General features: G+C 42.2%; 1 protein-coding gene across 1 annotated transcript; it reads left to right on the top strand.

The window, feature by feature from the left end:
• Positions 1 to 6,665: 6,665 nt before the first annotated feature.
• On the top strand, positions 6,666 to 7,475 carry LOC309550351 (olfactory receptor 13C9-like; the record flags this gene model as incomplete). The annotated part of the gene is made up of 1 exon (XM_082250748.1): positions 6,666 to 7,475. The coding sequence occupies one exon, from the start codon at positions 6,666 to 6,668 to the stop codon at positions 7,473 to 7,475; it is 810 nt and encodes a 269-aa protein (XP_082106874.1).
• Between the last annotated feature and the right edge of the window lie 4,962 nt (positions 7,476 to 12,437).

Genomic DNA, 12,437 nt, shown 5'->3' with positions numbered 1-12,437 from the left:
ATAGAGGGAGCTGTAGTAATCTGCAACGGTGTCAGCGATTTTATGGGGGTGGGTCAGTTTTTCGCCGGTGTAGGGGTGGGTAATGGAATATATTTGCGTTTTCACTCATTTAGCTTTCAGCCTGGAAGCCAAGAATTTGCCCGCTTTGTTGTGGGATGAGTAATACTGTAAACGCAGTCGAGCTAGCATTTTATCATGCCGGTCAATCAAGAGCCGACGAAGATCCGAGCGTAGGGATGTGAGTTTGGAAGCGTTGGCGGGAGAGGGCGTAGTTTTGTTGATGGTGTCTAAGGAGTGAATTTCTGCAGTAAGGGCCTGTAACTTATTATGGTATTTCTTTTTCAAACGAGAGCCTAGTTGTATAAGGATCCCCCTAATAAACGCTTTGTGGGTATTCCAAAGGGTGGTAGGGTTGATTTCAGGGGTGCCATTGGCATCAAAGAATTCCCGCAGTCGTGCCTGCAGGTGTTTAAGGGAGTCAGGGTCAGACAAAATGGAGTTATTGCAGCGCCAAATAAATGAAGATGGGTTGGCTGGGCTGGTAGAGATGGTCATGTGTACTGCTGCATGGTCGGACCACGTGATAGGGGAAAGGCCAGTATCCATGACTAGGGGTAAGGTGGCAGAGTCTATCAAGAACATGTCAATTCTAGTGTATGTGTTGTGGCAAGGAGAAAAATAAGTGTAACCTCTCTCTTCCGCGTGTTGGTATCGCCACACGTCATGGAGTCCTTCAGCATGTGTGAGTATTGCCAGGGTAGGCAGTTTCGATTTGACCCTAGAGGAGGAGTCCATGGCGTGGTCCGACACCAAGTTGAAATCACTGCATATGATTTGCTTACCTACAGTAAATTTTGCAACCTTGGCATACAGTTTACGTAAAAATCGTAATTGGTGAGTGTTAGGCACATAAACATTCACTATCGTATAGGGACAGTTATCCAAAATACAATTGATAATAATGTATCGTCCCTCTGTGTCCTGCACCACCCTGGAGTAGGCGAAGGACACAGAGGCACGGAATGCCAGCAAGACCCCCCTTTTCTTCTCGCCGGAGGAGGCCAGAAAAACGTGTGGGAATTCATGGTGGGAGCGTTTGGGGGTGCCGCCCAGCTTGAAGTGCGTCTCTTGGACGTCCGTCTTGGAGGATAGTGCTTCTTGCCAGATAGAGTAGCGCTTTGCTGGGTGGTTGAGGCCCTTAACGTTCATTGAAATAAAATGTAGGGGCATCATGGTATCATATAGGGGAATGCAAATGTGCCAGGGTCTGTGGAGTAATACAGTCTTCCGGGGCTTGGGTGGGTATCAACCAAGAGTAGAGAAAAAAGAGAGAAAAAAAAGCAAGGCCATGGCATGGAGTGTGGGAAAGCAGCAAGGTGATTGAGAGTACCTGAGAGGAAAGTAGTCACTGTAGAGTGGATGCAGGAGGCACAACAAGTATCAGAGGGCCGAAGACAGGGACGTATCCAACGTTGGATCAAAGTAGCAGGAGATGTCCGGAGATATGAGCAGCAAACGCAGCCAATACTGGAGTCATGTTCCAGAGCTGTAGAAAAAAAAGGGACAAACAAGACCAAAAACAAACAACAAAGCGGGGAGGGAAGGTAAAAAGGACTTGGTCCATTAGGACCAGGCGTGCAATCTAGATTGCAGAGATTGCGGGGTTCATGGACACGGTGGTGGGTGTCCATCAAAGACATCGGGGCCGGGTGTACCCATGAGGTGTAAGGCATACGACGGTGAGACGATCTGGACGGTCTGGACATGACATGCCAATCTGGTTGGACATGATGAAGCTGTGGTGGGGCGCTGTTGCTTGAAGAGTTGTCTGGAGGCTCTGGAACTATTCCCCATTGCCAGAGCATACGAATCCCCTGATCAATGTTGGTTATTTGGGATGTTGTTCCCTGATAGGTAACGCAAAGTTTGGCCGGATACTTCCATTTATTTTTGATCTTGTGATTTCGAAGGGCTTTGGTCACGGAGTTAAGGTTGCGTCGCTGTTGTAGGGTGTATTGGGAATAATCAGGGAGGATCTGGAGATTTGCAGCTTGGTCTGGTAGGTGATCCTTGCGTCGGAATGTCTCCAGAATCTTCTCCTTCACTTGAAAGAAATGCACTCTGAGCAAAACATCCCGGGGGGGATTTCTTGTGGGAGAAAGGAAGGTTTAGGGATGCGATGGATTCTATCTACTCTTAAGTCCGCATTAGTAAGCTCAGGAATGGATTTCTGGAAAAGATCCCTCACAAAAGAAGGTAATTGGTTAGGGAGGACGGACTCCGGAATACCGCAGATTTTCAAGTTATTTCGCCGTGAACGGTCTTCAAGGTCTGCCAACTTGGCGGTGAAGATCATTTTGTTGTGCTGTGTGGGAGTCCACTAGGGTGTTATAAGATGCTGTAAATTCACCCATTTTGTCTTCAATAGTATGTACTCTGTTCCCTAGCCCATGGAGTTCTTTCTGACAGTATGTGATTGAGGCAGTGATGTTTGCTTGCAGAGATGTGTGCAGCATGGACATCATGTCCCTTAACTGACACAGGCTGACCCGTGGTGACCAGGGAGGCGAATGGGTCTGGGGTAGGAGTGTAGGCCTCAGCGTGAGCGTTATGAACTGCGGCAGCGCTCACCTCCATATCCGGATGCTCCAGGGCTGGCAATGCTTCTTCCCACCTAGGATGAGACTTGGCCGGGCTCTCCGTGGACGGTGTGGAGGGCAAGGAATCTGAGGAGCGAGAGGGCCGCATCAGTATCGGCTGTGCAGAGAGCCCGGGAGCCGCAGGGGAAGCCGCGTCATCTGTGCGCGCTGCCGCAAGAGGGCGGAGGCGCTGAGGTAGAGGAGAGGCGCCGGCGCCATCTTGCTGTAGACCGCCGGCGGACGGCTTGAAGAATTCAGAAAGTTTACGCACTACAGGCGCATCCAATTTCTTCCTCGTCATGGCCGTGGGATACAGGGCAGGTTCAGACAACCTGATTTGCTCAGTAGGGGTACTGACCGTCACTGTGGTGGGCCGTAGATGCGGAGATGATCGGGTACACGCCGGAGCACAGAGTCGCCACGCCCCCTCTTATTGTATTATCTTTTAGAAAACCAATTTGTAATTTTTTCAAATTCAATTTCGATTCAAATTTGTTTTTTAATTCAAATCAAATTTTGTCCAAATGTTTGATATTAGATTCAGAACTAAACAAACCACACATGTCTGCTTACCTCTCTGCTTGCCAACAAGGGTTTCTCCACTAAGTACTAAGTCAAGTTTTGCTTGGGGATCAAATACTTATTTTACTCACGGAACTGCAACTTAATTTATAGCATTTGTTTTATGTGTTTTTCCTGGATTTTTAGTTGATATTCTGTCTCTATCATATGATAAAAATGATAGACCCTTAATTTCTATGTAAGTGGGCGAACTTACAAAATCTGCAGGGGATTAAATAATTATTTTCCCCATTATATACTGGAATTTTTTATTCTAGTAATGGTGGCCATTAGCGACTTACTGGGACTGTGATATTGCATGGGACAATCTGACACTAACTGACACTTTTGACACTTTGTGGGAACCAATAACACTAATATAGTGATCAGTACTAAAAACATTCACTGTCACTGTACTAATGACACTGGCTGGGAATGGGGTTAAACATCTAGCATAATCAAAGGGTTAAATGTGTGCCTAACCAGTGTTTTTGTGTGCACAGTGTGCTGCTTTCACTAAGGGATGTTCTGGATTTTTTTCCCCCTGCAGGGAATCTCCCTGTCCACTGCATCTCCTCGCCGATCGGCAGTCATCCATTGGTTAGCACCCCCTGATCAGCTTCTACTGTGACTAATCACAGCAGAAGAGGCGCGCTCAAAATAACTCAACACACAGCCATTAATGTCTAAACCGCTGGCAACAAAAGTGAGTACACCCCTAAGTGAAAATATTTGTGGGTGATCCCGCAAGCTATTTTGTAAAATAATATATATTCTGCTGCCTGCACTAATCACTCCCCTTGTGGTAAGTGTGCATGGCATTATAAAATATATAAAAGTGCAGTGCCTACAGAATAAAACAACCGTGAATGCATAAGAAATGTGATATTAAAAACAATAACATAATTACATATACAAGTTGGTGTTAAATTAACCAGTTCCCGACCACCCGCGTCGCCTTTTTACTGCGGCAGGGTGGATCGTACAGGCAGAAAGACGTAGACCTACGTCGCTCGTCTGAGAGGACCTGGGGGGCGAGCGAGCACCACCGCCGGCGCGCTTCTGCCCCTGATCGTCAGCGGGGAAGCCGATGCGTGTGTCAGGCGGCTCCGATTGCCGCCTGACACTCTCGATCGAACCCCGCTGAGAGAGAAGGACGGTCGACTGTTGTAAACACAGCTGACTGTTCTTCTCCCTGGGATGATCGCAGAGCTCATGTGATCCTGCTATATAGGATCGCATGTCTCTGTGGTAATCTCAGAAGCCACGCCCCATCCCCCCCAACAGTTAGAATCACTCCCCTAGGGTCACATTTAACCCCTTGATTACCCACACTGTTAACCCCTTCCCTGCCAGTGTCAATATTACAGTAACAGTGCATAGTTTTAGCACTGATTACTGTAGTAATATCACTGGTACCCCCAAAAAGTGTCAAAATGTCAGTCAGGAGTCCCATCTGTCGCAGTCCCGCAAAAAATCGGAGATCGCCGCCATTACTAGTGAAAAAAAAAAAAAAAACAATAAAACATGGCATAAATTTTTCCCGTAGTTAATAGACACAATAATTTTTGCGCAAACCAATCAAAATACCCTTATTGCTATTTTTTTTTAAACAAAAATATGTAGCAGAAAACAAATTGGCCTAAAATGTTAAAAAATTTTGATTTTTACATTTTTTTGGGGGGGAATGTTATATAGCAGAAAGTGAAAAATATTGTTTTTTTTCAGAATTGTAGTTCTTTTTTTGCTTTTAGGGCAAAAAATAAAAATCTAACAGGTGATCAAATACCACCAAAAGAAAGCTCTATTTGTGGGAAAAAAAGATGTAAATTTTGTTTGGGTACAGCATCGCACGACCACACAATTGTCTGTTAAAGTAACACAGTGCCTAAATGCAAAATATGGCCTGGTCATTAGGGGACAAATCCTTTCAGTCCAGAACTGATTAATTGATATAATCTGTCAATAAAGTCTATAAAATAATTTGCAAGTGATGTAAATGATGACACAAATATATTCCGTGGATAAATTATACTAAAAAGTCCCCAATCACCAGTGCACAAAATATAAAGTGACAATCCGTAAGCGGTAGTTCACAAAACGGTGTGTCCGATGCTCCACCTTCACTCGTGTAACCCCCCACAAGGTGGGTTCTCACCTCATAAAGTGTGACCTCACTGGTACGCTTGGTCAATGACAGCATAAGGATATTCCAGCAGGGAAAGGGTATATGAACTCCTCCGATGCTCTGGCTCCCAATCTGGCTTTAATGGATTCACCAGCTCTCATGAATGGGAAAAGGAAACATATACCCATGGCGCAAGTAACGTTTTGATAAAAACATATGTTTATAAAAAAAAGGTTAATCTCTCACATTTGTCAGGTGCTGAAGTGCACCAGACTATCCAAGCCAAAAATAACGGGCACACAGGTGTACCGACAGAAAAGCTCAATAGAATACTCGCAGTTAAGCCCAAACAGCAGCGCTCCTCTCACTGCTACACGATCTGCTCACTGACACAGCCTTGGCCCTCTCCTACGTGTGACGACACAGGGACTGACGTGTCTTCCTCAGGGGGATCCTTATTTTTTATTTCTTATGCATTCACAGTTAGTTTAATCTATATAAACACACCTCCAAGACGACCACTGCCTTGCTAAAGAAGCTGAGGGTAAAGGTGATGGACTGGCCAAGCATGTCTCCAGACCTAAACCCTATTGAGCATCTGTGGGGCATCCTCAAATGGAAAGTGGAGGAGCACAAGGTCTCTAACATCCACCAGCTCTGTGATGTCGTCATGGCGGAGCGGAAGAGGACTCCATGGCAACCTGTGAAGCTCTGGTGAACTCCATGCCAAGGAGGGTTAAGACAGTGCTGGAAAATATTGGTGGCCACACAAAATATTGACACTTTGGGCCCAATTTGGACATTTTCACTTAGGGGTGTACTCACGTGTTGCCAGCGGTTTAGACATTAATGGCTGTGTGTTGAGTTATTTTGAGGGGACAGCAAATTGACACTGTTATACGAGCTGTACACTCACTACTTTACATTGTAGCAAAGTGACATTTCTTCAGTGTTGTCACATGAAAAGATAGAATAAAATATTTACAAAAATGTGAGGGGTGTACTCATTTTTGTGAGATCCTGTGTGTAATTCTGCACAGAGCGGCCACTTTGTAGCAGTAAAGCTGCTATAGGGGAGTCGGCAACTGGATAAATTAAATATATCACATAAGATATAAAAACAAGTTATGTTTTCACAAATCTAATTTACAGATCTCACACATCTTTGAAACTCCTATAGGAAAAAAGAAAGTACTCTTTTTTCAACATTAAGTTGTGAAATTTGTGATATGATCCCAGGGAACCAGACCTTGCTGAAAGAATTTTTGCTAGTTGGCTTTTCTGAAAACATTCAACTTTGCAGATTATTTTTCATTTCCTTATTTTTAATTTATATAATGACCATTGTGGGCAACAGTTTTCTGATCTGTGCTGTTTTCATGGGTCCTAAATTGCACACACCCATGTACTTTTTTCTCTGCAATCTGTCAATTCTAGACTTATGTTACTCGTCCATCTCTGTCCCACATATATTACTTATTGTCCTTTCTCAGAAAAAAGCTGTTTCCATTTTAAGCTGCATGGCACAAATGAACATTGGGCATTTTCTGGGGAGTACAGAGAGCCTACTGTTAGCAGTTATGGCATACGATCGCTACATTGCCATATGTTTCCCCTTGTATTATACAATCATTATGAACTGGAAGATGTGTCAGAATATTACAGTCATTGTGTGGTTTGGGGGGTTCTTTACATCAGTTATCCCCAATATATCAAAGCCGCTGATATTCTGTATTGAAAACAAACTAGATCATTTTGCCTGTGAGATATTAGCGCTGCTTAGGATTGCATGTGGGAATCTTGCCATCTTCAAACTAAGACTATTAATTGTAAGTCTGTTTGTCCTCTTAGCACCATTTGTCTTTATTGTTGTGTCTTATGTTCTTATAATTTCATCGATATTAAAAATTCAGTCTAATGATGGACGATCCAAAGCTTTTTCCACTTGCGCTTCTCACCTGACTGTTGTCTTCATGTTTTTTGGGACAACTATTACTATGTACATGGGACAGTCCAAGCATCTATCTTCTATGCTAAAATATATCTCTTTATTTTATGGTGTTATTACTCCTGTATTAAACCCTTTGATATACAGTCTAAGAAATGTTGAAGTTAAAAAAGCAGTTTTGAAAATATTGAAAAGATAGTGGTTACATAGTTACATAGCTAGTCAGGTTGAAAAAAAAGACACAAAAAGGCACAAAAAAAAGACACAAGTCCATCTGGCTCAACCAATGAAAAAACAACAACAAAAAAAACAGTAGAGAAAACACAACCATACAATCCCATATACACAATCCTATACTCACAGTTGATCCAGAGGAATGTATAAGGCCCCTTTCACACTATCCGTCCGTCGGACGGATTCCGTTTTTCTCAGCGGGGGATCGAGCCGCCGATCCCCCGCTGAGCAGGAGGATGACAGCTGTGTCTCCACGCTGTGTGCGGAGACACAGCTGTCAGTTCCCCATGCATCTCTATGGGGGAAATCGGATGGGAACGGACCGTATGGAAAATAGGGTTTCCATCCATCCAGATTTGACGGATCGGATCAGATCGGCTGTCAGCAGACATGTCTCCACTGACATCCGATCCCCCATAGAGATGCATGGGGGGACCGTTCAGATCTGCCAAAAAACGGACAGGCGGATCTAAACGGTCCGCCTGTGTGAAATGGGCCTTAAGTTCTGTGTTAAGATAAGAAGTGAAGGGTTATTTTGATACTGTATATTCAACACGAAAAAAAAAATATTGGGTTGACCTGTATGAACGTGACCTTTTTAACCTAGTCAACCCAGTTACTGTTCATGCCTTAGACAGTACAATTAATTTACATTTACATGGCTGTAAATGTAACCCCTATTTGACCCCTATTCCTTTATGTTTTTAAAAATCCCTTTTATATTTACTATTGTATACCTTTTTTTCCGGGGTTCTTCTTCGCTGGTTCTGGGTTTTCCTTCCCCTCTTCCTGTGACAGCAGTATACAGTTTTCAATACTTCACTGCACAAAGCAATGCTTATGTCAACGTAACTTTCTGCCGTATTTTACTGTCCATGCAAATCTAATGATGCACACAGAGGCCGTGGGTAAATTTACTTTGTCAATTGTTCAACCTTGAAGATGAGCTGCCATTTCTTACTTTCTTACAAACTCCAGGAATGTCCTCTTATTCTGGCTTTACTACCTGGCGACTCACCTGGAAAATCATGCAGACTGCACAACTGTGTCATTCCATGTTGGAAAGTCCCCAACCACCAGTACTTGCCCACACAGAATTAGTGTGTGATATAAGTGTGCTATAAACAAAGTTATGTAACTAGTGATGGGCCGAACACCCCCCTGTTGGGTTCGTACCAGAAACACACAAACAGCTGATGTTCGAGTCGAACTTACGTTCAACTCGAACATCAAGCCCATTCCTATATGTAACACAACACTGGAGTAACACAGCTAGGAGCACTCAATACACCTAGCTTTAAAGGGTAATTTTTAAAGCTAATACCTCCTTTCTTTGCCATATGACAATATAAGAGGTAGATTGATTTTGTCAAAATGTTGCCAAAGCTGAAAGCAAAAGCACATGTTTTTTAGCATGAGAGATTTGAGAAGGCAGCCATTATTACACCTTTACCAATATAACCCTTTAGCTGGTAACTGAAAGTGTACGAGCACACTGAGTGGGGGATCTGATTCCATAGAGATGTCTGGGTCCAAGAGCCCAAAACTAGTTGCAGGAACTAGTCGTGGCATGCTGCAAATATAAAACCCTAATGCCATAGAGGAGGTGAGTACTAGATGCAGGCTGGGTACAGCAACTAGTAGAGAGATCTAGAGTGGCAGCACATCCTGGTTGAACACAGGCCAGGGTTAGTAATAGACAATAAGGAAAAGGACAGCAGGAAGGGTCAAGGTGCAGGCCAACATCGATACCAGATCAATAATAGGCAGAAAGGGAAGTAGTAGTCAGGACAGGGCGAGATCAGTAACAGAAACACAGTGGGGTTTATTTACTAAAGCTAGTGCAAAATCCGTCTCACTTCTGCACAGAAATCAGTCAGCTTCTAACCTTGGCTTGTTCAATTAAGCTTTGCCAATAAAACCCGGAAGCTGATTGGTTTCTCTGCAGAAGTGAGCCTGATTTTGCACTCTCCAGCTTTAGTAAATAAACCCCAGTGGTTTTTGCAGAGCCACATAGCAAAACAGAAAGGCAGAAAATACTTTCAGGATTTGAGGTCACAAGTGGGTAGCCAAAGGCCATCCAGTAGCTCCCAGTTTCAGAGCTGAGACCTAAATTGTCTCTGTTATACTCTATAGGTTTAGCTTAGTCTGGACAGTTTAAATCTCTATAATTTCTACCTTAAATGCAGGGAAATTTGAATCCAGGTAACTACAGAAAAACAATAATTGAATCGCTATCCTGGCAGGAAGGTAATATGGACCTTTAAAATGTAACTTAAGCATATGTTCTGGAATATGGAGAAGATATCGGCTCTGTTCTCCATATCAAATCCATATCCCTATGAATATATAAGTAAAATTGAGATGTCTGACCCGCTAGTCCTAGAACGTAGTCATGGTCATGCTAGAAATGTGTGACTTTGTAGGATTTGGTACACCAAGTAAAAGAGGCAAGCATATGTGGAAACATATACATTATTTTATTCACAAAGACATATTAAAAACAACCCTCCCCCTGCCCCAAAGCATCCCCCTATGTTAAGGGCATGTGGCCTTCTATGGTTCTGGAGTTAATCCCCCCTTTTATGGCCTGCCAGGCTACGTGTTTGGAAAAGGGTCTGGTATGGATTTGGGGTGCCGTTTATTTTTTTTTTCTTTGATTTTGGCAGGTTTTTTTTTCGTATTGCCAGCAATGGCTTGCAGCTGCGATAATCAATTTAAATATCTTTTTTTTTCTTTGCAAGTGTCAGCTTTGCTGCAGCAGGTTCTATACATGGCACATATGTGCCACTTTACAAGCAGACTAAGTGGACCTCCTAGGCATTATATTTAAAGGAATTTTTCATTTGTATTCTTTCACTTTAAGCATCATTAAAATCACTGCCCCTTTAAAAATAATCTTTTTTAAAAGTTTTTTTTCCATTGATACATGTCCCCCAGGGTTGTACCCAGGCCCCCATACCATTTTATGGCCAATAATTTGCATAAATTGTGTATTTATAATGTTGTCCTTTAGGTCTTTATGAAAGAGCTGCAGTCTGATAAATGGTATTTGGTTTACCTTTTTGCACAAGTACATTTCCCTCATGGCAATTGCTTAACATTCTTGCAAATTGGCCTCAGATAGGTCAAGCAAATTATCAGATTTAACTTCCATAGACTTAAAAGGGGTTTGCTGCTATGCTTAGGTTCACACTTTTTTTTTTACATTTTTAAAAATGTTTTGAACTTTGCTCATCAAATAGAAAACAGGTGAGATCCTCCAAAAGCCTTATTTTGTTTATTCTGGCAAATCATTGCTTAAGTAAGTAGGAAAAGTTTGTTTTCAGGGATATACTTTAGAAATTTGATCTATTGATTTGGATGAACTAGTAGGCTTCTAACATACATGGTTATGAATTCCAATGAACAAATTCTTAAAGTTTATCTGTCAGCTATTTTAAACTATTAAAAGTTAAAGTCCTGCCTTAAAGCGTAACTCCACTTTTGTTAAGAAAAAAACATTCCCCCCTGGGTGATCTCTGTACATTGCAGCAATTTTAACATACTTTTTGCAGATTCCTACCTTTTGTTATTCTGAAGAAATCACTGTTTGTTCCTCTGTGCCTCTTTGTGCTGAGTGGGTCAAATGGGTCAAATGGGAGTGGTCTTATAATTATCGATCAGCTGTGGGAGCTGCAGGGCTCTAATGAGTAAAGCTGCTGGGCCTGCATCCCTTTAGACGTGCTCCTATTGGGAGTATCTCACCAAAAATGACATTTTTGTTGCAGGGGATCTCAGAAATCTGACTTGTATCTTAGGCAGACTTCTGGGAAAATTGGTGAGCCAATCACACAAGCAGGAAATTATGTTTCTGGGGTGTGGTCAGTATACATTCTGTGTACAGAACAGCTCCAGGTAGCCATATTGCATTGCATTTTCCAAAAATTACAACAGCTGCAGGTTGAAAAGCAAAGGTAATTTTTTAATAACATTCAATTACAATATGATTTGTGTCGTCAATTGTATACTCTATCTTGTTTTTTCTTTGTTTGCTGATTTTTTTTCACACGAAAGTGGAGTTAACCTTTAGGTTTGAGCGTGAAGGACTAAGCGTAGGGAAATGTGCACCAATACTTTTGGAATTGATAAAGTAAGTCAATCATTTCATGTGACCCTGTCACTTGTCTATACAAAATCAGAAAAAAGGACCCTACAGAGAAGGCCCCATAATTGAGGGCATCATAATTGACACTGGATTTACAATGGGGGACTTCTTTGCAAATTTACTTTTTTTAACCAGTTCCGGGCCACCCTATAGCAGATTTACTGCTGCAGGACCATTAATATATAAATATATATATATACGTGATTCTGCACTTCAGCCTATTTTTCACAGCAGGAGATGTTTGGGTTCCTGGGCACTGGATGTCCACCGACACCAGCTGATCATCAGTAATACACACAGAATGGAGATCTGCCTTGTTTACATACATTTTGACAGAGGGGAAGGGATGGATTTTATGTCCCTGCATATCAGGGAATAAAATCCATCTCTTCCTCTAGTAAAAGCAGCACACACAGCAGCACACACATGTCACAAAACCACTGGCTAGGCACACAGTTAACCCTTTGATCACTCTAGATGTTTAACAGATGTGCACTACCGAAGAATTTGTTTTGTTTCTTTTTTTTTTCATTTGTTTTTTCATTTATCGGATCATTCATTATGATCGGCATTTCTTACTTTGGATCATTCGTAACTTCGGATGCATTCATATTCATTCCATTCCATTTGTTTAGAAGCGTCATTCTTTACTTCGTATAATTTGTAACTTCAGATGCATTCATAGATAACACACTAACACTGCCCATCTGAAAATTGAATGAATCTAAATATATCCAAAAGAAATATGAATACAAATGCATTCATCAAGTATTTCTTTAT

This window comes from Pelophylax lessonae, assembly GCF_965119305.1.
Source record: "Pelophylax lessonae genome assembly, chromosome: 3".
Taxonomy (NCBI): domain Eukaryota; kingdom Metazoa; phylum Chordata; class Amphibia; order Anura; family Ranidae; genus Pelophylax; species Pelophylax lessonae.
Note: the sequence above shows the minus strand (reverse complement) of the source record. Positions and strands in the feature narration are given on the sequence as shown.